General features: G+C 46.2%; 3 protein-coding genes across 13 annotated transcripts in view; all 3 read left to right on the top strand.

The window, feature by feature from the left end:
* The window catches only part of PPP6R1 (protein phosphatase 6 regulatory subunit 1), a gene marked incomplete at its 3' end in the record, with an annotated part of 49,183 nt that extends 46,230 nt beyond the window's left edge, over positions 1–2,953 (top strand). For all 8 annotated transcript variants that reach the window (XM_079949114.1, XM_079949120.1, XM_079949123.1 and 5 more), the window contains one exon: positions 292–2,953. In XM_079949114.1, the coding sequence (XP_079805240.1) occupies positions 292–295 (4 nt within the window). The remainder of the gene's footprint in view (positions 1–291) is intronic.
* Positions 2,954–3,948: 995 nt separating this feature from the next.
* Positions 3,949–17,290, top strand: TMEM86B (transmembrane protein 86B). Of its 2 annotated transcripts, none has more exons than XM_079950981.1 (3): positions 3,949–4,065; positions 12,077–12,324; positions 15,624–17,290. In XM_079950981.1, the coding sequence occupies exons 1-3, from the start codon at positions 4,034–4,036 to the stop codon at positions 16,022–16,024; spliced, it is 681 nt and encodes a 226-aa protein (XP_079807107.1). In that variant the 5' UTR covers positions 3,949–4,033; the 3' UTR covers positions 16,025–17,290. The 2 variants fall into 2 exon arrangements, with proteins under 2 accessions (XP_079807107.1, XP_079807106.1); XM_079950980.1 differs by having other exon boundaries at positions 12,072–12,324.
* Positions 17,291–18,317: 1,027 nt separating this feature from the next.
* The window catches only part of PTPRH (protein tyrosine phosphatase receptor type H), a 30,294-nt gene continuing 22,908 nt past the window's right edge, over positions 18,318–25,703 (top strand). For all 3 annotated transcript variants that reach the window (XR_013832689.1, XM_079950511.1, XM_079950510.1), the window contains exons 1-2: positions 18,318–18,656; positions 24,276–24,312. Coding sequence is in view for 2 of the 3 variants with exons in the window: in XM_079950511.1 (XP_079806637.1) it covers positions 18,606–18,656; positions 24,276–24,312 (88 nt within the window). In the remaining variant the exon portion in view is untranslated. The remainder of the gene's footprint in view (positions 18,657–24,275; positions 24,313–25,703) is intronic.

The raw sequence follows: 25,703 nt of genomic DNA, 5'->3' as shown, positions 1-25,703 counted from the left end.
CATCTGGGAACCAGGATATGGGTTGGGAGTCCATGGCTCCCGGAAGAGGGTGGGATTCCCCTACAGAACCTCTCTTCTGCTTCGGACGTCATGCGAACGAGAAGCTCGTTCTTGCTTTTTAATACCAAAAGGAGATGCTGAATTCCGCACGTGATGTAAAACTCCTGGATTGCGCAGCTAGCTGCTCCTTCCCTCCTGCGGGAATACCTGCATTCCTCCTTAACGTGACGTGTGTAAGCTGTAGACAAAATAGTTAATATGCACTCACACCCCGTCCTTATCTTTCCCCAGATAAAGCCTCTCCGTGGGTCTCGTCACTGGGGAAGGCCCACAGCTGCTTGCTCGAACAAGTCCATTTTGCCAGGGACTGTCCCCAGTCCTTCCGGTGCCTTCACCCCTGTGGGCAGGTGGGGGAGGGGGCAGAAGAGAAAGCAGCAAGGGGCAGCGAAAGAGCCCAGCCTCTCCCCCTATCCCACCCCGAGCAATCACTGAAGAAACCAGGACCTGGTACCGGCGAGCACCTGCGAGAGAAACGGATGTGCGTCCCAAGCGCAAAAGCATCTTCCTCCTCCTGGCCCGTTGGTTGGCACAGCCCAGCAAGAGTGCCTCTCCCCCAGGAATTCTGCAGGGCGGGGGGGATCCGTCTCTCCTCCTTTGGCCTCTTTCCCCTACGACACCCCCCCCCCGCCCTCCCAGTATGCATACGTACACACTGCTGCACTGAGCAAAACCTGTCTGTTTTGATGCAATTAAATTTTATGCTTCTATCGTACCAGAGGTCTTCTGATGGGGAGGGGGGGTAACACTGAACAGGGCGGGGAGAAAAAAACCCACCAAGCAACAATCTCGCCACTGTTTTGAGGGCTCTTCCTCTACCTGACAGCCACACCTGCAAACACAAGTCTGCCACAGCTCCTCTCTCCCCAGCCCCCCGTCTCCAAATTTGCCCACAGGGTGGCAGGTCAGATTAGCACGGCAGAATTATCTCACAGGGTAAAGAAGGATCAGGAGGTTGCCTAAAGCGGCTTCTCTGAAGACCACTGCCTCAAGTAGGGTTAGGAAGGGCAGTGAGGGGGGTGTGGTTGTGTGAGAGCTGCTGTGTTTGTCCTTTCCACGCTGGGATGGAATCGTGATATTTCTGCCCTCGTGACACTTGTTTGAAGCTAATATCCAAGAGGAAGCAATGGGTGGCCAAGGAGAGGGAGGCAGAGCCAGTCTTCCCTGTCTCCTGACTGAAAATAGTTGCTTCCATTCCCCGCCTGCCTCCCCAAACATCACCATCATTTGGGGTTCTTCAACCAGTGTACTCAGTGAAAAGAATTTTTAGGAGAGATGTGTGTGTACGACCATGTGAAATCTGGATTGACCCTAAGGTTTCCATCATTTTGTTTCTCCCGCTGTCAGCATACGTCCACCGGCTCACTGAGATTTAAGCTGGACCTCCTCCCAGTGGATTTTGCCTTCCCCACTCACTTTCCTTCCAGCATTGGTTTGTTTCCTTATCACTATTAAAGAGCTCCACAGGAAGTCCACAGTCTCCCGCATATCCAAGCAGCAGCATGGTGTGGAGGGGAACCATGGCAGTCGTTTTTCAAAAAAGACGTGGGGGGGGGGGAGAATGATACCCATGCCAGCAGCATGTGTTCTATAGCTGGTTTTGGAAATGATCCTTAGCCCTAAGCAGCCCCATTGTGATTTCAGAAACCCCACCAGTCTCCCAACAGGGAGTTTGTCCGTGAATATTGGCTTATCCTTCAGCTTCATTGTGGCTGATCGACAGACACCAACCACACATTAACCGATAAAAGAGTTGGTGGCTGCATTTTGGCCCACGTCCTCGCTGCTCCTAACTGCAGCAACCACTGGATCCAAATATTGCAATCTTTCCCCTCTGGAGTCATCAGAAACAGAGAGGGTTTCTTTCTCTGGGGTTATGTGGTGGGATTCACCTTGCAGAACTGCAGTAAGTGCATTGTAGAAAAGTAACTTTAGACCCCCAGTTTATTCCCCCTGCATCCCTGAATCTGTTTGGGTTGTGTGGGTGGGGTTTTCTGCCCCCCTCCACCTACTTAAAACCAAATTCTCCTGCCTCTTGGAGAGTTCTGGCTCAAAGTCCTGCACTTAACAACACAAAAGACCAAAATGACCCTGGTAGAATGCCCTAGGGACCTATCCTGCAGCCTCCCCTTCTCCATAATCCTTGTTCCAAAGAGAAATGCCCCCCCCCCCCCCCCCGCTTCCCAGTTACACTCCCTTGAAGGCCAAGGAGCTCTTATTCTCACCCCCAACCAGATCCTGCTCCTCTTCTCTTGGGGCTCCTAGAAACAGGATTTTCCACCAAAGGCCTCAGAATTACTGCTTTTTCCCTCTCTCTTCTGGCCTCCCATCCAGCTGTTGACGTGCTTTGGACTTTTCTGTAGCTCCTTTTTATAGTGTTTAAAGGAAAAACGAAATCTCACTGCCTCACCCTTGCCTCTGACTACAGAATTGGGACAAGAGCATTGCAAAAAAGTTCAGCCAAGAACACCTTGAGATTTGGAAGGGTACGTAACGCCAGTGCCCGTGGGGCTTGGTGTATGTGTGGAGGTGGCAAGAAGATCTAATATCAAGGTTTGTAGAGGTCTGATTCAGGACATTGAGCGTGGTAGGAAGCGAAGTCACGGTGGAGGGACCTTTCCCTTGCGCAAGCACTAAGCACCCTTCACCCCACCTCTTTACTTCTAGGTGGTCAGTAAACTTGTACCCCTTCCCCATCTCTCCCTTTCCTCTTTCTCCCACCCCCATATAAGTGGCAATATTTCTTGAAGCTCTTAAACCACAAAGGACGGAAGTGGCCTTTCGCGTCGTCTGCGTCATGCCATGTTCATGCCATGTCAGTAATTTCTTTTTTTCTTTTTCCCTGTGTGTGTGTATGTGTGTGTTCTGTTTGAATAAAGAGATTCTATGGCCGTAATAGACTTGGCTCTCTGCGTTTTTCTACGAAACAATAGTTCCTTAGCTGCCTTCTCCCGCTCCATGTGTCACACCCCCCCCCAAAAAAAAAACCCCCACCAGTGTTAGAGAATGGACTATACTACCAATATAGGAAGCTACCTTGGAAGGAGTTATTTTACTTATTACCACCGTTTTCTTCCAAGGTGCTCTAAGTGGTGTATGTGGTACTCCTCCTCCTCATTTCATTCTCACAACAAACTTGCGAGGTAGGTTAGGCTCAGAGATGCTGACTGGCCCAGGAGGGCAGAGCCGGCTGGCTGCCTCAGCATCTCGCTGGCTCAGTCACACCCGATCTCACGGCACAGAGCCGCCCACTGCAGAAGAGCCCGCCGCGGTGCTCCAACAGACAGACTGGCTCTTCCCCGGACTCAACTCTCGGGCCCTGGACTCTCGGCCTGGCGCCCCTGAGAGCCTGACGCCCGGGTGCCCTGCACCCCTAGTGCCTATGGGTAAGACGGCCCTGTGTGCACATGTGAATAGCCAGGCTCTTTCATGACCCACCTCTGCAGCCCCTCACGCCAACTATTTAATAAATGGCTGCAGCCGTTCAGAGCGCTAAGGAGAAGAAATGCTGCCAATCCACTTGTTCCTCCTGGCCTGCCTATGTGAGCAGTGGAGTATTGATCAGCTTGTGCTTGGTAACGGTTTCTTTTAAAGAGAACTTGAAGGGTCTAGAGCAGGGGTGGAGCAAAGCCTTTATTATGCTTCCCTGTTTAGGTAAGTTTTTAATGTCTGATGTTTTATTGTATTTTTAATATTTTGTTGTAAGCCGCCCAGAGTGGCTGGGGAAACTGAGCCAGAAGGGCAGGGTATAAATAATAAATTATTATTACTATTACTATTACTATTACTACTCTGGTACCAAGCAGAGACAGTGTGACGGGTATGGATTGCCGTCTTATCAGTTGGCCCCTTGTACCCTGAGGGAGTTGAAAGTCCACTTTGCTGCAAGGTGCAAGCATAACTGGCACCCGCTTCAAGATCAGGCAGCATCTGTTACCGCCAGCGCTAGGAGTGGCCATGGATATCCTGGAGCTAGATGCCCATTACAAGAAAAAGGCAGCGGCCAACGTAAGAGTCTGTATATCTGCTACAAAGGGTGGATGGAAGGAGACAGGAGAGGCACTGGTGGGAGATGGGGCTCCCTGGGAGATTTCTCGATCTGGGGAGGGGCCCATAGCTCAGTGCTTTGCTTGTTGGCGAGCCAAGGTTCAATTCTTGGCATTGTCTGGTAGGGCTGGGGAACAACCTTGGCTGGAAAGAGCTGCTGTCAGGGTGGACAATGCTGAGATAGATCAGTGAGCTAGATCTCTCTCTCTCTCTCTCTCTCTCTCTCTCTCTCTCTCTCTCTCTCACACACACACACACACACACACACACACACTTGTGGGGGGGAGGACAAGCTTTGCAATGGATCCATAGCTCTCTTTTTTGGTCTGGGTAACTGGGTGGCACTGTGGGTTAAACCACAGAGCCTAGCGCTTGTCGATCAGAAGGTTGGCGGTTAACTGAATTGATTGATTGACCCCCGCCCAGCTGGGGGGCTGTGTGAACTAGCTGGGGACAGCATTCCAGCATTCCTGCTTCGCAGCTGAAGAGGAAGTGCATTAGCTGGAAAGACTCTTCATTTTAACAAACTGTTCTGAGGAGACCAGCATTTATACTCTCAGAGACCCCTGGTGAAGGCATCCTGAGGTTTTTTTTTATAGGAAGTTTTTAATTTACAAAATTTAATTTACAAAATACCTCTACAACAGTGTATCGGACAGGATCCTCTGGAGGTTTGGAAAACCGGCTTCAGCAAGATATCGTTCTGTTCCCTGCCTTATGTGGTAGGCCTCTGAAAGACTGCTTAGAAAGACTCTGAAAGACTGCTTAGAAGGAATCAGTGAACCAGCCCACAGAAAGTTTCCCTTCTGGGGCTCTTGGATATCCTTCGTTCAGTATAGGGCGGTGGGAGATGGCCTCTAAAGACTAAGCTAGGGCCCGAAATACAAGGTTATCATAGCTGTACACGAGCTATAGCCAAACTCCGCTATTATCCTTTTCCAGCGGCACATAAATTGCCTAAATAAGGCAATTTTAATTCTAATGTAGTTCTTAGCCGTTTTATTATTGCTGCCCCTTTCGCAGCATTGTTTTATTATCATATTCCGACTAGGTTGCAGCATTTGCGAAACAGCGCTGGTCGCATGATTGAGGTGAAACTATAGGCTTAGGACAATCACCAAGATCTAAAAGCAGAGAACTCAAAACAGAGAAATAGACTGCAGCTGTTGATGAGCACATCAGGAAGCTCCTGCAGAGAGCAGGTGGGAATATAGATTGATATCCCCACTTGCCCCCCAATTTAAGGCACTCGCACCTGGGGTAAACTGCCCTCTCTCTATATCAAGACAACTTTTACCATGGTTTTCACTAGAAGAACATATAAGGAGTTGGGTATACTGCCTGACTCGGCAATTAGCCCCCCGGGCCCTGGTAAAAGACAAAGACAAAGCAAAATCACAAATTACTTTCCTAAGATGGAGGAGGGCAAGAGTCCACAAAAAGAGTCAATTCTTGATGAAGTAATACCCCCCTCTCTAACTGTTCTTGACTGGACGTCCTATTTTAAAGAGATATATCAAGATACTGGAAATATTAACTCCCCATACAGCCTAGCGAAAGAACTAACTTTAGCCGAGGAACTCCAGGAAGGAAATACCTCTATTACTAAGGAACAGTTGCCCACAGAAGAAATTACATCAACCCATCAAAACCAGATACCTATTTCAAAATACTCTCAAACAGAATTGAGTGACGGCCACCCTTTGGATTATTCCTTAGCAATAAGTACTGATCTAGCCAACATAAAAAACTATCTAACAATAACAAATGGGCTACTGCTGACGTTAGTAGAAAACTTGACACCTCAATTAAAAGAGACAAAATTAAGTGATATGCCCCAAGAACATAAAACAGTTGAGCTAGTGGGGACGAACAAACCAGTAATAAATAAGAATCTGCAAAGACATAACCCAGGGGTAAAAGTGAAGAAAAGTAAAAATATCAAAACAACAAGGAAAGCCAAGTATACCCGCAGTAATCGAAATATACATTGGCAGAAACTGTTTAAACTTCTTCCCTCGGCCCCAAATAAATCGACCACACGAGGCAGTAAAAAGAAGGGTAAAAAGAGAGAAAAAAAGATAGTTACACAGCAACCAGCTACGGAGGACTTGCCAAGGCTGACTCCAGTAGCAAGTGAGAAGGCAGAAGTAACAATTCAGTCCCTGGATAACCAACTATTTAACAAACCTGATGCTGCGGAAGTAGAGGCCTCTACCTATGAAGGCAATAAAACATTTAGCAAATCGAACAGCGGGGAAGAGGAAGCGTTTAGTAGAGATGATACCCCCCTTCAGACCTGGCAAGCCTCTAGTCAGGAAAGAGATTGGAATTTGATCCTAAACCCCTCAAAATTGGTACTCACGAACTTTCCGAAGCCTAAGGGCTTCCTTACAGGGAAACAGCGAATAATGAACTTTGTATCTAGCCTAAATGACATACTGCCAGGAATGGTTAAGTCTAATGATATCACCTCAGTGGAATATCTACATTATGATGGTCACTCAGTGAGAGCACTGACCACTTTTAGGGACCAGAACCTGGCCAAGTTTATTTTTAGGTCAAGACCTGCCTTTTTAAAAGCACGGATAACTATACTTAGGCTCTTTGAAAATAAGGCTCCTTTGGGCCCCCTTTTGAAAACTAAGCAGGCAAATCCTAGAAAGGGGAAACAACTCCCAAAATTCTGGCCTGACAAACAGAATCCGCAATGCCTTGTGAGCAAAGGTGAGGATTCCTTTACTATGGAAGAAAATATCCTAATTGACCAATTCTGGATGTTCCCACCATTAATTCAAACTGACATCTTGGGAAGACTAGACAAGCTAAGAGATAAGCTGGCCGAGAGAGCCTCAGGCAACGAGGTTATTAAGGGGGACCAAAAAAAGACCACAACATGTAACCTTCAGATTAAAGCGGAGATTAACTTTCCACCAAGAGAGAATGTGCCACCCTCCAAGGAGAGCATTCCATCACCCCCCCGAAGGAGAAATATCCCTAAGGTGACCCCACCAGACGTATGGGACAAAATGAGATACCTAGATGATACAGAATTGGGCCAAAATCAGGCCGCAACAGAACATCCACAGAAGGAATTTATGCATAATAAAGATCTGGTGTTCACAAACGTGAGCACTTTGCATCCACCTATTGAAATCATAGAGCGGCTGGATAGCCCGCCATACAAAGACGATAGGCGACCGATACACAAAGCGACAAACCCTAAAAGTACGTTAGCTAATAATTGACAAAGACTCGACTGTGATAAAGCTAATCTTAAATTTTTATCATGGAACATTGCTGGTTGGCTCAACAAGGCAACTGACCAATCATTTGTCAATTTTATTCAAGATCATGATATAGTTTTCCTGCAAGAGACATGGCTAACAGGGGATTTAGATGTAAATGGTTTTGCCTCATTTTCGCTTGCAGGTTCACCAAGCAACAAAGGGGGACGAGCTAAGGGTGGGCTAGGCATTCTAATATCCACAAGGCTGAGAGCATCTTTCATCGAGCTGGAGCCTCTGAGTAGTGTGGCCATGGCATTATTAATGAAATGCAGATATTGCACACTTCTATTGATCAATATATATGCCCCTCCCCAAAGAGGCAAGCAGCTTATCAAAAACATCTGGCATAGGCTAGAATCATATGTCGATGAGCTAATGAATCAAACTCCTGCAGCGGCAGTGCTGCTGGCTGGGGATTTAAATGCCAGAATTGGCCAATCAGACGAGGCGTTATATGCCCATTTCCATGACGTACCTCCCATTTCTGAAGAAGCCCATTTTATTCCCCCTAGGCTCTCAAAAGACAAGGGCTGCAACTATGCAGGCCTATGTCTTCTACGTTTTTCCAACAATCTGGATCTGACTGTATTAAATGGTCGTGTCGACAGAGAACCCAGTGGGGAATTTACATTTATATCCAACATGGGAGCCTCCACTATCGATTACGTCCTGGTGTCATCTAACCTCTTGAGCAGAGCACGGGAATACAAAGTGGTGGAGAGGGTTGACAGCGACCATCTACCGCTCTGTTTAACACTGGATATAAGAAAAGATTTATTTTGCTCTGATAAACTTGTAGCCCCATGTTTCGAAAACATGGAGCTAAGATACTCACGTATTAAATGGTCCAGCAAATTGAGTGATGAAATATCGGAAAGACTTCACTCAGATACTTTTCTTGCTAGAAAGGAGAACCTCGTTAATTCCCCAACTCCTGAGGCTAGATTAGACATGTTCCAGGAACTGATTTCGTCCCTACAACCTTATCTGAGCAACAAAAAACCGCCACGGCAATCTCTACACTCTAATAAATCCAAACCTTGGTTTGACCAAGAATGCATGGCTATGAAACGCCTCCTGCTGGATAAGTACAGGAACTATAGATCAGCCAACCTACCTTCGCTACCATTAGACTGGTTTGAGTTAAAACGCAGTTATAAAGCTTTGATTAACAAGAAAAAGCTCCAGGCACAAAGGAAGGAATGGCAGTGCCTAGTGGAGGCCTCCCAAAAGAAAGATTCTGCCACGTTTTGGAAAACAATTGCAAAAAGCTGGAGAGACTCCCCGATTGAAATCGAATACTCTATACCCGCTGGAGCATGGGAGGCCTATTTCCACTCATTATATTCATCAAATCAACTGGCCCCAGTTCTGCTTCCTGCTTCAAGTGAATTTGGCGAGGAATGGCCCCCTGTAACCACAGAAGAAATTACTGGCCTTATTCAATCTCTTAAATCAGGGAAAGCCCCGGGTGCTGACAATATCCCACCAGAAATTCTTAAGGCAAATGTTGAATGGTGGGCCCCTGTGCTAGCCGCCTTGTTCACTAGTATAAATCAAGCGGCTATTATCCCCGAGGACTGGGGTTTAGCCATCATCATTCCAATATTTAAGAAAGGAAACAGAACTGAGCCAGCTAACTATAGACCAATCAGTCTATTAAGCGTTATTAGCAAACTGTACGCTGCTCATTTATGTGATAAATTGGTGGAGTGGATGGAAAGAGAGCATATTCTATCAGAAGCTCAAGCTGGTTTTAGAGCAAAGCGTTCAACTATAGACCAGGCCCTTGTCCTTCAACACCTGGCAGACAAATACTCTAGAAAAGGGGGGTCTTTATATGCAGCTTTTGTCGATTTTAAATCGGCTTTTGATCTAATACCAAGGGACAGACTCTGGGAAAAGCTTGGCGCTACAAACATAGATAAACGCTTATTACGCCTTATCCGTGGTCTATACGAAAACACCAGGGTGAGGGTAAGATGCGATCGGTCAGGCCATCTAACTAAAGAAATTCAAACGCACTATGGGGTTAAACAAGGATGTGTCCTCGCGCCAACGCTATTTAATTTTTACATCAACTCTCTAGCAGTAAATATGGCGAAAGAAAATGCCCACCCTCCCAAATTGGCAGGTGTGCCCCTCCCGGTGCTTCTGTATGCGGACGATGCAGTCCTACTCTCCTTTTCCTGTGTTGGCTTGAGGAAGCTTTTGAGATCACTTGCTGACTATTGTCAAGCGGAACAATTATCAATAAATTACAGCAAATCTAAAATTATGGTGTTCTCAAAAAAAAGAAGGAAACACAAATGGAGAATTAATGGTCAACCTATTGACCAGGTAGCAACTTTCAAATACCTGGGAATAACTTTTCAGGAAAGGGTCTCGTGGCACCAACAGATGAAAAACGCCATTGCCAACGCAGGAAGGGCCAGTAAAGCCCTTACAAGATTCTTTCATGGGAAAGGGGGAAAATACGTTCCGGCGGCCTCCCAGGTTTTTGCTGCAAAAATACTCCCACAACTCACTTATGGATCCCAGGTCTGCAGTTTTAAAAATTTTGCGCCTATGGAGGCATTTCAAACAAAATTCTATCGGTGTTTATTGGGGATCCCCCCTTGTGTATCTAATATAGCTGTCCGCTTAGAAGTTGGACAACCACCCGTTAACGCACGGCTGTGGATTCTAAAGATACACTACTGGTTAAAACTTATTTTTTCCCCGGCCGGTTTGGCTCCCTTAACACTCTTAGACACCTTTCATTCTACCTGGAAAGCTTCCCTGTTTGAAAAGATAAGAAGCTTGGGATTCTCCCCGCAGATCTTAATAGCGGCAGGATATGAGAGTGCCAGAAGTCAAGTGCTCCAACGCATTAGGGACATAGAGCTGCAATGTCATATGGGCAAAATGGATAAACATGCCACAATTAGAGACTTTGGGAGAGGGTTCTCACCCGCAAATTATCTGGCTGATTTACAAATACCTAAGTACAGACACTCCTTTACCCTGGCCAGATTCAACGTTCTGCCCTCTGCCCTGTTGTTAGGCAGATATGAGGGCAAACCATATGAGTCACGTGTTTGCCCATGTGGCTCATCGGAAGTGGAAACAAGTCTGCATGTATTGCTGCACTGTAGTTATTACGAGGACTTACGTCTGACCTTTATTGCCCCAGTTCTACAAAAGCTTAAAAATAAACCAGAACTCCTATGTATGAGAGCCTTGGTAGAAGATAAGGTCCCTGAAATTACGATCAATGTTGCCAAATTCTGTGTAGCTGCTATTAGGCGCAGGAAACAAGAGCTTTCCAATGTCAATATGCAGGTGAAGGCAAATATTTAATTTTATTTATGCTGTCTAATTTTAAATTGTTGTTATGACCTAATCTGTATTGAAATTGTCCTTTGTTCTTCTGGTGTTATCTTTTGCTGACTAGCTGTACGAGTTAATCTGGTCTGTGACCGTTTAATAAACTTTGATTTGATTTGGTTGGCGGTTCTAATCCCCGCGTCAGGGTGAGCTCCCGTTGCTCGGTCCCTGCTCCTGCCAACCTAGCAGTTCGAAAGCATGTCAAAGTGCAAGTAGATAAATAGGCACCGCTCTGGCGGGAAGATAAACGGCTTTCCGTGCGCTGCCCTGGTTCACCAGAAGCGGCTTAGTCATGCTGGCCATGTGACCCGGAAGCTGTACCAATAAAGCGAGATGAGCGCCACAACCCCAGAGTCGGTCACAACTGGACCTAATGGTCAGGGGTCCCTTTACCTTTTAACTATTGTACTGGGAAACTGCAATCTATATTACTTGGCCAATCATCAAAATGAACAGCAGAAGCTTTGGGGTTAGCAAAGGCTGCATCCACAATTTGTGTTCCCCACTGTACGATGAAAGAGTGAAGACAAGGAATTTGCATTCTCTGTCAAACTTTGGCTTCAGAGTGTACAAGTTCATGTGTTTGCATATTACAGTTCTTGGATATTTGACTAGGTGTTGAAGAAACCTGATATAACCTGCTTGTCAGTTCAGCCCAAGCACAGCACACAATGCTGTTTGAAATCAAATGGGGAAACTGGAAGCAGCAGCATAGCGTGAGTTGCCGGCACCCAGGGTAGGGCAAGTGTTTTGCCCCCCTGGTGGATTGGGCAGCTGGAGTGGGGTGGGGGTGCGCCAGGAAGGCACTCAAGGAGGGTGAACAGAGCCCGCCTCCAACAGGCTCCTTGCCCGCTGCCTCCATCCACCTCCCCACTAGCAAAAGTAATTAAAAGACACAGAAAACAACAGGACCAACACTATTAAAACAGACTGATCAGTTTTAATTGCTGCCGCTGCCCGGGCAAGCTAGCCTGGCATCCTTAAGAAATAATGGTGCCTGGCCAGATTGCCTGAGTGAGGAATCCTACTGTTAAAAGCATAAAAACAACTTAAAACAGCCACCATCTAACGTAATACACAGTTAAAATGATAAACCACCAACCCTGTTCAGCTGAAAGCAGATTGGAATAGTCAAGTCTGTAAGGAGCTTTGGAAAACAACCAATGGAGGAACAAAACACACCCTGCAGAGAAGGCGGGATTCCACAAGGAAGGGGCCACCACAGAAAAAGTCCTGTGAGATGCTGGGGGAGGGGCTAAAAGGAGGAGGAAATCACTGAAGAACTCTCTTTTCATGTCGCATCCTTAGAAAAGGAGTTTGCTGTATAAGCTGCTGCCTTTCGCCATCTCCTGCATGTCGTACTTCATCCTCTGGCTTCCTGAGAACAGTGTGCAGAGCGCCATCATCAAATGCCTCCCCGTCCTTTCCTTGGCGTTCTTCGTGGCTTCCCACGCCTACAGCGTGGCCGTTTTCACACCATATGCCCGCCACATTTTCCGAGGCCTGCTGTTCTCAGCGGTAGGGGACATCTGTTTGGTGTGGTCAGAACTTTTCCTTCCAGGTATGATGTTTGAGGAGCCCTGTTGTATTCTGTTAACCACCAGTTTGCATTTTACGAGGTTTGCGCTGTGGGGATTCAGTGAGGAGGGGGAGAACCGTGTCCACTGCCTTGAGCTCCCTGCAGAAAAGATGGGATAGAAATGCAGTTATATATGTGCTGGTGTTGACCTATAAAGCCTTAAACATCGCAGGACCGCAGTACCTCAAGGACCACCTCTTTCCATATGAACCTACCCATACCCTGAGATCATCTTCTGAGGCCCTTCTTCATGTGCCTCCTCCTCAAGAGGTCCGGAGCGTGGCAACACAAGAATGGGCCTTTCCTGCGGTGGCTCCCCATCTGTGGAATGCTCTCCCCAGGGAAGTTCATCTGGCACCTTCATTATACACCTTTAGGCACCAGGCAAAACCGTTCCTTTTTCTGCAGGCCTTTGCTTTGATTGACATCCTATGCCCTTGTTTGTTTGTTTGTTTGTTTGTTTTTGGAGGGATAAGTTATTGGGTTGTTGTTTTTATTTTGATTATATATATTTTGTGGTTTTTATATTCTGATCTTGCTCTGTGAACCGCCCTGAGACCTCCGGGTATAGGGCGGAATATCAAATACATACATACATACATAGCAGCTAAATGCAGCAAAAAGGTGCCCAAAACAATGCCAGCAGATATCAAGACCACAGCCTGAATCTAGGCAACCTAGTAAAACAGGGCCCAAATAAGACGAAAAAAAATGAATGTTTATCAGCACTTCGTATGTTAGCCACAGCAGATGTGTGCAAATGCTTGATGTTTTTATTATGCTTTTAGATATGCTGTAAGCTGCCCAGAGTGGCTGGGGAAACCCAGCCAGATGGGCAGGGCATTATTATTATTATTATTAAAAATGAGACTTGTCTAGTCTGCAAATCTGAATTCATCCGTCCACAAATACTATCTCTCGCCACATGGGGGCACCAGCAATACACATATAATGACTGACGGGCTAATTTCCTAGAAAGGTCAGGAAGAACATCTCCATTGGAAAGATCTAGGGATATTTTTCCTCTAGGACCTGCGCTGGCTGATGGCAACATCCATCCAACGGATGTTAAAATCTAATTTGCATCCTAGATAATCGGGGGTATCAGATCTTAGTAAAATCTAAGGATTAATGTGAAGAAGGGTGGAGTCGGTCGTGGATGGCAAGATGGGGCTGAGCCTCTTACTTGCTTCCCTCTGGCCAAAGGGCTGCCCCATGCCAGGGTGAGGAGAGATGAGGCAGCAGCAAGACTGTATATGCCACAGGGCCTGCCTTGGCCATTTAAAGTCTCATGCCACTTCAGATGGTCATGGCTTCGTTTGTTGTTTTTTTTAATAAATATTTATTGAGATTTTTTAAAATACAAAATGTAGAAATAATGAACAATATAACATGAATCATAACACATTTTTCAGAACTTCTTTGGACTCCCTCACGTCTCCCACTCCCACTTACATCGTTATAGATTTTTCCCAGCAATTTATCATCTTATTAATATTCTTAAATTTTGTTCAGTTAATTTAATCTATTCTCCACAAATTTTATATTTCCCTCAATCTCACTTATCGTCAATTTCAAATCTAATTCAGTGGTAGGCAATTATTTATGATCTAGCATCCTTCTTAGCCTTCAACCAAATTACAATACTTTTGTAGATAAATCTTGAATTTCTTCCAGTCTTCTTCAACCCTCTCTTCTCCCAGGTCTCGAATTCTGCCAGTCATCTCGGCCAGTTGCATATAGTCCATCAGCTGCATCTGCCACTCTTCCAGTGTGGGTAGATCTTGAGTTTTCCAACTCTTGGCAATGAGTATCCTTGCTGCCGTTGTTGCATACATAAAAAATGTTCGGTCCTTCTTTAACACCTTCTGGCCGACAATGCCCAGAAGGAAGGCCTCTGGTTTCTTAGTGAAGGTATACTTAAATACCTTTTTCAACTCATTATAAATCATTTCCCAGAAGGCCTTCACTCTAGGGCAAGTCCACCAGAGGTGAAAGAATGTTCCTTCATGTTCTTTACATTTCCAACATTTATTATCAGACAAATGGTATATTTTGGCAAGTTTAACTGGGGTCATGTACCATCTATATATCATTTTCATTACATTTTCCTTCAAAGCATTACATGCAGTGAAGTTCAGCCCGGTGGTCCACAACCTTTCCCAGTCCTCAAACATAATATTATGCCCAATATCCTGAGCCCACTTTATCATAACCGATTTAACCATTTCGTCTTGTGTATTCCATTCCAGCAGCAAGTTATACATTCTTGATAATACCTTAGTTTTTGGTTCTAACAATTCTGTTTCCAACTTCGATTTCTCCACCTGGAACCCTACCTTTTTGTCATTTTTAAAAACTTCTTTAATCTGAGCGTAATGTAACCAGTCTCGCACTTTATCCTTCATTTTCTCCAAACTCTGCAATTTCCAATTGTCTCCGTCTTTTTCTAATATTTCCCAATATTTTGGCCAGTTGGCCTCCATATTGGGTCTTTTTCGGGCCTTAGCTTCCAGAGGTGAAAGCCATGGCTTCGTTTGTTAAGGGTCCTGAGAGTTGCTAGGAGACCCCTATTCCCCTCCCAGAGCTATAATTCCCAGGGTGGTTTAAATGACAATCCCTCTATTCAGGAAATCGCACCTCTGTCGTATAATGTAGGTAAGGCCTTTGTTTCTCGTTTTTCCAGTTGTAAATCCACTTCCCCATTTCTATGTTGGATTGTGATTTTTTTTTCTTTTTAAGTCCTCACAAAAACTCCCCATCATTTTAGTGCAAATGTCTCCTAATACACAGCTCTGCTTTGTTTAAGGGTTATGCAAAGTGGTTTCCCCCGAATCTAATACAGTCGTACCTTGGTTGTTAAACGCCCTGGAACTCGGACGTTTTGGCTCCAAAACGCCTCAAATCCGGAAGTGAGTGTTCCAGTTTGCGAACATTCTTTTGGAACCCAAACGTCCGACAGGGCTTCCATGGCTTCCGATTGGCTGCAGGAACTTCTTGCAGCCAATCAGAAGCCGCGATTGGGTTTTTGAACATTTTGGAAGTTGAACGGACTCCATTTGACTTCCAAGATACGACTGTACATTTTTTGTGTGTGTGTTTCCACCAATGTAGGCGTTTTTATGCTCACTGAATTTACTGCAAAATTTTGTGCAAATTTTGAAGGATGGCTGCGTTTTGGTCTGCGTATTTGTTTCAGAAAGTGAGAGCTAGATTAGCCTTTAAGTGCAAACTGATTCGAATTTCTCTCTGTGTGTGTTTTTCTCCTTCTCTCCTCGCAGGGACGGCTGCTTTTGCCGCGTGCCATGTCTCCTACATCTTAGCCTTTGGCCTGGGCCCCTTTCGGCCCCTCACCTTCCTGGTGGTTCTGGGGTTGGTGGCCACATTGTACGTCATCCTCATCTTTCCCTGCCTTGAGGGTGTCTTTGCCTACGCCGGGCCAGGCTATGCGGCCATCATCGGCACCATGTGCTGGCGCGCCCTGTCCCGCACGGAAGCCCAGCTGAGCACCTCGCTTGGCAGCGTGATCTTCATTGTGTCCGACCTGTTTGTCGTCCTCCATCACTTCTGCTCCTCCTCGCTGCCTCATGCCCGCTTCCTGATAATGAGCACCTACTTCACAGCCCAGGCTTTGATTGCGGTGTCTGCGTCCTCCCGGAAGGTTTCTCAGAAGGAGAACTGAGCGCAGGATTTGGACTGCTGTTGAGTTTCAACCATTTTGTGTGCAGCAGAAAGGACTGCAGGCATCCGACCTCCCGACTCCTCCCGAGTTCAGCTATAACTTTCTAGGCTCTGTCCTTCCTCTCAGGAGCTCAAGTCTCTCCCCTTCCCTCAAATCAATTTTGCTTTCTCATCTCTTCCCTTCATGCACTTTCTCCAAAGCAGTGGAAAGTAGTTTGTTTATGGTAAAGCAATAAGCTTTCACACTATAATGCAGGGTGTTTGCAGATCTACAAGTAAATTCAATAGCGACAGCTTAGCATGAAAAGCAAAAGCAAGATTGTGGGGGGCGGGGGCAGGAATACAGTGGTACCTCAGGTTAAGAACTTAATTCGTTCTGGAGGTCCATTCTGAACCTGAAATTGTTCTTAACCTGAGGTACCACTTTAGCTAATGGGGCCTCCCGCTGCTGCCACACCGCCACCGCACGATTTCTGTTCTCATCCTGAGGTAAAGTTCTTAACCCAAGGTACTATTTCTAGGTTAACGCTGTAACCTGAAGCGTCTGTAACCCGAGGTAAAGGGAAATGAACCCAGATAATACCTGCTTTCTCCATCTCACAATCTGCTACTCTTAGGACCAAAAATCATGTATGAGGGGCGGTGTCATTTGGCATGTCGCAGACCCATGGAAATCAGTTAGGTCCGTTAATTTCAGTGGGTCTGTACTGAGTAGAACTAACCCCAGATACAACCCTTGGCTTACAACAACCACACTAGGATAATACCTTTTGGGACTGACTGGAATGTCACAAAACAGTGTGCAAGCTTCTCAGTTCTCCTGTCTCGTCTTCACTTTAGATGACGAGCAAAACAACAAGTTGGGGGAAGGTTAAGGGAAACGGACAGAGCTGGTCATGATTCTGAAAGCCATACTGAAGACTTCGCTGTCCAGCTTTGCTTCTCCACCAACACCCCGCAGCCTCTTTTTTAGTGTGAAGAAGAGTTATTGAAAACACAGAAGCTTGCTCACTCTTTCAGTCGATTCTAATAAAGGCATTACCCTACCTACTGTGTCTTAATGTAGCTCAGGGCTATGTCCACATGACCTTTTACTCTGCACCCAGTGAGCTCCTACTGCTAGATTTTGAAGTCATATTCACGCGATGTTCGCCATATTGATCCTGTACTTTATAAAAAAAAATACTGCTGTTTGATGCATATTTCCTCCTTCAAGCCAGTTTCAATTCAACTACAAAACTGGATGTGGAGTAAGCAGTGAATGTACCCTATCGGGGAGAGCCAGTGTGGTGTAGTGGTTAAGAGTGGTAGTCTTGCAATCTGGGGAACCGGGTTCGCGTCCCCGCTCCTCCACATGCAGCTGCTGAGTGACCTTGGGCCAGTCACACTTCTCTGAAGTCTCTCAGCCCCACTCACCTCACAGAGTGTTTGTTGTGGGGGAGGAAGGGAAAGGAGAATGTAGCCACTTTGAGACTCCTTCGGGTAGTGATAAAGCGGGATATCAAATCCAAACTACTACTCCTCCTCCTCTTCTTCTTCTTCTTCTTCTTCTTCTTCTTCTTCTTCTTCTATCATGCCAGCTCCATGAATACATGTTCTGGGGGTTGTGCGGTTGTAGGGGCAGGGAAACCAAAAAGGTCACGTGTGGAGGATGAAGACACCCTTGCCCCTTCTCTGATGTGAGCAATACCATGCAAATGCAGCTTGAAATGCAGCAGGGGGGAACTGACCTTGCTGTGTTTTCAGCCTCTAATGCGAACAGACTCCACGTCTGCCTAACCGGCAGCCACCCAGATGTTGGACTACAACCCCCATCCTCCCCGATGTTTGCCCATGCTGGCTAGGTCTGAGGGAAGTTGCAGTCCACAACATCTGGAGAACCACAGGTCACCCCCCCCCCGGTTTAGGTGTTGAAACAGCAACCTGGGCTACTTTTAAAAACCAACATATTTATCCACATTATTTTAAGGGGGGGTTGTGGTGCTCCAGATCATAGAACTGTAGACTTGGAGGTGACCATGGGGGTCATCTAGTCCAACCCCATGCAAGGAATCTTTTTGCCCAACGTGGGACTCGAACCCACAACCTTGCGATGAAGAGTCTCGTGCTCTTACCAATTGAGCTATCCCATCCCAGATATTGTTGAACTCCAGGGTTTCTGGCAGGGAGTCTAAAGATGTCAGGGATTTGAACTGGCAGTCTTCTCTGTGCAAACCAGATACTCTGCCACTAAGCTATGAAACAGAGAGAGAGAGAGACAGACTTCAAAAAAACAAAACAAAACAAAACCCCAAAAAAACCAACAACCACCAGCTCTCTTCAAGTCTGGGCAAAATAATGGGGAGCTGTTTGCCCGGTGGGTTGCTGCTGGTGGTTTTGCCGCTGGCTGATTCACTTCCTCCTGAGTTGCGGGCTTGGAAGGAGGAGGGGACAAAGCCGTCTGCCCAGCCAAAAGGGAACAGGTGCCACAGCAGGTAGAAAGGAAGATCAGGAAGAGAGTGGCCAAAGGCGCACGGTGTCGGGATGCTAACTCCCTTCTGGGGGAGCTGGGGATCGTTTTCAACCCTGGGGCCTGTTGGCTGATGGCATCTTGCATGCTACGCCTAAGAGGAGGTTGGCTGCCCTTGCTGCTGGTAAGTGGATTTAAAATAAAAACAAAAGCAAACCCAAACCCAAACCCACTCCCCCTATTCAGCTGTTTATTTGGCATAAAGAGCTGTTCCCTCATCCCTAGGGTTGGTTGTGCCTCTCCAGTAAAGGAAGGATCCCTGGATATAGACCCACTGCACACCAGAAGTGGCTGCAGCAGTGTGGTGTAGTGGTTAGAGCGAAAGGCTAGTATCTGGGAGACCAGGTTCGAATTCCCACTCGGCAGTGAAACTCACTGGGTGGCCCTGAGCCAGTCACTGCCTCTCAGCCTAACCTACCTCACAGGGTTGTTGTGGAGACTAAATGAGGAGGGGGATAACCATATGCACCACCTCCTTCTTGGAGGAAAAGGTGGGGTATTAATGCAAGAAACAAACAAACACAGGTCAGACCATTGTTCATCTGAGTCAGACCATTGTTCATCTAAGTAGTGTGCACATCAGATAACAGCAGCTTTCTAAGGTTTCAGGCAGGATTCTCTGGTGGCCTTATCAGTGCAGATGCTGAACCTGGGACCCTTTGCATGCAAAGCAGGTGCTGTACAGCTGAGCTATGGCTCTACCCCAATCTAAGGCTGGCGTAGGCATAATCTTGCCCACACCCAGCAAGACACAACATAAAAGGAAAACGCGTTTGGGAGGGAGGAGGAAATACTCAGCCACTAGTTTTTAGTCTTGTTCTTGAATGTGGGGCAGCCGAAGCAGCTAGTTGAAGAGCCAAACTAGACATGACATTTGATTGTGTAAATGCTCTTAATGCAGTTACTTGGCTGGAGAACTGGATTGTAAAAATGGAGTGATGTGAATTTTGGAGGATGGCTGCGTTTCAGTTCACTTATTGTTCTGGAAAGCACAAATTCAGTAGTTTGTGCCTTTAGATGCAAACTGAATCTCATCTCTTCCCTATCCCTAGACTCTCAACATTTTAACTTCTGTTCTGTAGCTGAGAACAGAACTGGAATATTGGCAGGGCAGGATCAGGAGGTAGTAGGGGATGGCACACAAAGAGGAGTGGGTATGTTAGAGGAAAATTAACATAATGGGAAAGTCATTATTTGCAATTCAAAAAACGACAGAAGGACAGAGTCTATTAGCACCGCAAAGTGATTGACTGATGCACATATACAAATATCCACATTTTTCCAAAACCATTTTCAAAAATGCATTTTTGTATGTCAGTTTCACAAATATATACACAATAAAATATATGGGATTTTAAAATCTTGCAGCATTCCAAGTTCCAGTGTGTTTCAAAGGTATCTGTTCGTCAGAAGGAATTTCAAATACAGTAATATCCTTAGATTTGATCCTTGCAAAGAAAAATTAAGAGACAAGCATTTTCCACACAGCTGTTTATGTGAAATGGCAAGATGTTTTAAAGGGCATGTTTCATCATCATCATCATTATTATTATTTAACCCACCATTGTTTTACTTTTCAATCTAAATCTGATGGATTATTGCATAGACCACTATACTATTAGATATATTTTAGATTGGCTTGGGGAATCAGTTGTGTTAGTTAATCCAAGACAAAGATGGTATTTATGGCGAAATGTTTGACTTTACATAATCCTTATATGGGCTAAGAGTATTTGCGTGAGTTTGTTGGTGAAACAGCCTGGGGGAGACTGAGGGACACGGAAGATTTCTGATTGTATTGCACGTATGACTTTGTACTACCAACCTTCACACTGTCATTTGGGATTTAATTGTTTTTATTGCAAACACCACCTATTCACCAAACCACCAGATGCTCAAATACACCTGTACAGCAGGTTACAGGTGTGCAGGCTGTGAGGTGTATGTTACGTGACAGGAATGGCGGAAGGGGACTCTAAAGGAGTTGTTACGTTGCTCAGCCCTGAGGAGCACATTGTATTTACAGTGGTACCTCAGGTTAAGTACTTAATTCATTCCGGAGGTCCGTTCTTAACCTGAAACTGTTGTTAACCTGAAGCACCACTTAAGCTAATGGGGCCTCCTGCTGCCGCCGCGCCACCGGAGCACGATTTCTGTTCTCATCCTGAAACAAAGTTATTAACCTGAGGTATTAACCTGGGTTAGCGGAGTCTGTAACCTGAAGCATATGTAACCCGAGGTACCACTGTATTAACATTGATCAATGAGGGCTAGAAACCTGTGTTTTGTTTTCAGCAGCCACAGTGCATCTCCCAAAGCCACATTCAAGCTCTTTAGCCCTGCTGCGGTGTTACTTTTCTGCAGTTAGTGGAAACCGGAATGAAAATGGAAATTTTCCAGATAGCAGATCATGTACCGTGATATTATCCAGCAATGCTCTGTGACCAAGACCTGTCTATAACGTTTTCTTAAAAAGAAAACAAATGCCATTCAGCAAAAGTCCCTGGGCAGCTTCAGTTAGAGGTTTGCTGAACAATTGCTAGAGACAGGTATTTGGCATTCCTGGTACAAAACCTAAAGGCTGAAGGCAGCAAAGAAGTGGCATATTGGAAGGGCTGCCTTACAGATGATGATGTGCCCAATTAATTTTCTCTTGTGCCACACCAGGGATGATGGGAAACCTCTGAACGATGTGCCAGATCTGGCCTGCCAGGCCTCCCCAATGGCCCAGAAGGTCACTCCCCCCCCCAGGTCACCTGCCCCACACCATTTGCGATGTCAGGTGTGGGGCAATTAGAGATGCAGTTCATCCCTGCAGAAGGCAGGTTTGAACTCCCTCTGTATCACCAAGCTACGCCCTTTCCCCTTACGCAGGAATGCCCACAGTCTTGGCTCGTAGGCTGGAGTTTAGAAAGCAGCCATTGCAGGGCTGCTGATCCTGACCCAGACCACAAGATTTGGGTTTCGTGAAAGGCACCCAGGTCACCACCAGCTGCTCAGTGTGGTGTAGTGGTTAAGAGCGGTAGACTCGTAATCTGGTGAACCGGGTTCGATTCCCCGCTCCTCCACATGCAGCTGCTGGGTGACCTTGGGCTAGTCACACTTCTCTGAGCCTCACTCACCTCACAGAGTGTTTGTTGTGGGGGAGGAAGGGAAAGGAGAATATGAGCTGCTTTGAGACTCCTTCGGGTAGTGATAAAGCGGGATATCAAATCCAAACTCCTCCTCCTTCTCATGCCCTCCAACTTGCACGCTTTGGGGATATATTCCAGCACAGGAGGAAATGGTGAGCTGGCTTTTTGCTCTCTCCTTTAAGCAGAAACCAGCTGAAACGCTGGTGGACTGTCTTTATTGCAGACTTAAAGCTGCAATCCTAAGCACCATTACTTGGAAGTAAGTCCCATTGAACCAATGGGGCATGCTCCTGAGTAAACATATTCTGAGTGCCAGACTTTGCAGGGTGTTATGTACTGAGTTGAACAGGATCCAAAATGCAGCAGTCTGATTGGTCCTAGAACAATAGGATCCAGAATGCAGCAGTCTGATTGGTCCGCAGGAGCCACCCAATCCAACTCCAGGTGGAAGTGAATCCAAAACCTGATTGGCCTATAGGAGAATCCCAGAATTAGCCAATCACGTGGGGCCCATTGTGTAAATAATGTATATAAAGCAGACGTTTCGGGGGAACTGGCATTTCTCACTACCATGAGCTGAATAAAGAGCATGAAATCTACACTCGACTCCGAGTATATTTCACAGGATCTATTTATTTATTAGATTTCTATCCACCCTTTTCCGCCAAGGACTTCAAGGTGCTGTATGTCTCTCTCCCCCCCCCCCATTTTCTCCTCACAACAACCCTGTGAGGTAGGTTAGGCTGAGAGACAGTGACTGGCTCAAGGTTACCCAGCGAACTTCGTGTCTGGGTGGGGATTTTAATCTTGAGCTCCCAGGTCACAGTCCAACACGTTAACAACCATAACACACTGGTTTTGACATCTAATCCCATTCAAAGTACACAGCGAGCTACACATTACCTTTGCTTGGGAAAAGATAACATTGGGTGGGGAAAATGATGCAAGCTTTTGGGCTACACAGGACTCTTCCTCGGGATGGATATTTAGGGTGGGGAAGAGTGAAAGGGGAAGAAAACAGTCCATAGTGTTTAGTCAACTATAACAATATAATCTTTACCCAGACTTCTCTGTCACCATATGGTGACAGGGCCCCTGGACAAAGCAGTAAATGCAAATATTCACCTTGGAAATGCAAAACAGTTTTTGAACAAACCCTAGTGTGTTTAGCGCAACCTGCGCTTCACAGATCACTTGGAAGGTACAGTGTGTGTGTATCAGTTAGGATCAGGGAGTGACAAATATTTTAGGTCCTCCACCGGCACATTTGGATTTTTGACTGAGTACAGAAGGTGCTGCTCTATCTGGGTAAATTTCCTCCCCTGGATCAGTCCCCGCTCGCTCTCCGAGAGACAGAAAGCCTGCACATCAAGACTTCCCTTTTCCCAATGGCTCTGGGTAAGGGTTGGATCCCATAGAATGGATCTGAGCCTTGAAAAGTACACAGACAGAGCTGAAAGAGGAAGTGGGGGAAGAGCACAACTCTTCCAACTTCCTGCTCTAGCTCTATGGGCTTTTCAAAAAAGAAGGAACCGAGCCTTGTCATGACCAAGGGGGCAGTGAGGCAGGGGCCCTAGAATGCTTGTGGGTACCGGGGGAAGACACCCCCTCCCCAGGGTGGCATGTTGGAAAACATTAGAATCTGAGGCTGTGTACACACCATGCATTAAAAGCACATGGCTTCCCCCAGAGAATGCTGGGAGATGTAGTTTCCTGCTCACAGAACTACAACCCCCAGCACCCTTAACAAACAACTGTTCTCAGGATTCCAGATTGGGGTGGCGACGGGTGTGCTTTAACTACACGTCGCCTTAGAAAGCTGGAGATAATGTTGAAAACCCACGAGGTGGAGACAGGGAACCAGGGGAGCCGAAGCTGCAACATAGCTCAGTCAGTAAAGCATGAGGCTCTGAATCTCACAGTTGTGGGTTTGAGCCCCACGTTGGACAAAAGATTCTTGCATCGCAGGGGATTGGACTAGAATTCAGTGTTTCCCAACCTTGGGCCTCCAGATGTTTTTGGCCTACAACTCCCATCATCCCTAGCTAGCAAGACCAGTGGTCAGGGATGATGGGAATTGTAGTTCAAAAACAGCTGGAGGCCCAAGGTTGGGAAACACTGGACTAGATGACCCTCAGGGTCCCTTCCATCTCTGATGATTCTATGAAAGTCCAGCCTGATGGGGGTTTTGATGACGTTGCTCTGAAATACATGAGGAATAACTCGTACAGGCATCCTACGTGTTATGTACTGAAGTTCTCACCCTGGGCCAGCAGGGGGATACTGTAGATAGTTTTCACTCAGGTCCACGTCAGTTATTTTAGGCGGGAAACCCTGGGTTGTGTTGCTACAATGTTGACAGCCGGCTGCCTATAAAAGCAGGCCGGCTGAGCTGTTTGCAGTCAGTTCTATTCCAGCTTACAAAATAAAGAGCTGCTTTGGAGAAATCGCTGTGTCGTCTGCTACGTCAACCCACAACTTAACACTACCGATAACATGAGCAAGGTTAAACAGTGTTCGTGGGAATCACAGTGCCAACATCTGTGAGCAAGGCCTTCTGGGAATTAAAAAACCCTACATCTTTCACATTACGCCTTTCCCCCTGCCAGGTGCTGCTGCTGCTGCTCCTTCAGCCTGGACAACACAGTGAGTTGCTTCTATGATGATAGCCAACATTTTTATGTTGGTTTTGTGTGTGTCTTTAGCTTTGCAAGGAAATTCGGCAGGTGCAACTTGCAGCAATGGGCAATGGGGAGGGGTGCACCTGTTGAAATATTGCCTGCCTGAAAGCTGATGTAAAGGTACTGAAGCTTAGGTGATTACAGGAAAGCATTTTACTGCATGACTACATTTGACGAGTGCTAAAATCCTCTTCACTGCAAGGCAGGGCGATACGGAAGAGTAGCTACCTCTGAACTCACCAGTGGTCAGTGTTCAACCAGCCCTAAATATATATTTTTTGGACTACAACTCCCATCATCCCTGACTAAACTGGCCAAGGATGATGGGAGTTGTAGTCCAACAACACCTGCGGACTCAAGGTCAAAGAACACTGGTTTAGATGGACCCTGAAGGGCAAACAGTGCCTTGCATAGAAGTTCATGTAAAGGTAGCTCAACAGCCGTTTTCCATGTTGAGAACCCCGATTTGAGAGGGGGGCAATTTGAGAGGGCACTTAACCCTTTCACCACCAGTTGTACTCCAGCTCCAATATGCCCCTACCCCATGGTTTCCCACCATAGGGTTTCTAGACTGTTTGGAGGAATGAGAGCCTAATGTGAGAAGGGACAAGTTGGGAAACTAAAGAAGTAAGGGCAAGTTAGTCCCAGCATCCTGGTGACTAAACTACAAAATGGCCATTAGCAAAGATGGCTTTTGGAAAGGATCAGAAAAATTCACAGAGGAATATAGGAATTTTGCCTTATATTGAATCAGACCACGGGTCCATCTTGCGTAGAATTGTCTTCAGTGACCAGCAGTGACTCTCTTAAGATTTCAGGCTTTCACAGGCTTACTTGGAGATGCCTGGAAGTGAACCTTCCTGCTGAACTGCAGCCTCATTCGCAAGTAGAGGATCAGTCTATCAAAGCCCACCAGCCAGGATAGACAGAATAGAGCCTCCGTGTTCAAAGGCAGTCTGCTGTTGACTAATACCAGTTTCTGGGAACAAACATAAAGAAGGCTGCTGTTGCCTTTGTGCCTGGACGGTGTGGGTTTCCTTGAGATTTCCAGCTGGCCCCAGCTATAAACAGGATTCTGGGATTCTAATACAACCCAGCAGGGTTCTTGCTTTATTAAAAGTTTTTTTATTTTGAAGAAACAGCCTCCTTCCTTGGGTTGAAAGAGAGTCATTTTGGCACAGCTTGCTACCAATTTGTTTCTATGCTTGCTTGGTTTCGTCTTTTGCACTTTCTGGAGAATCTGTGTCTTTGTGTGCATGAGGGTCTTTTAGTTTCAGATGCAATTCTGTATATTTTCTGAATAATCCATAATGGAGATTCAACTTTCTGCATACTTCCTCTTCCCCCTCTGCCTCG

This window comes from Podarcis cretensis, assembly GCF_951804945.1.
Source record: "Podarcis cretensis genome assembly, chromosome: 13".
Classification (NCBI taxonomy): Eukaryota; Metazoa; Chordata; class Lepidosauria; order Squamata; family Lacertidae; genus Podarcis; species Podarcis cretensis.
This window is presented reverse-complemented; position numbering and strand designations above follow the sequence as displayed.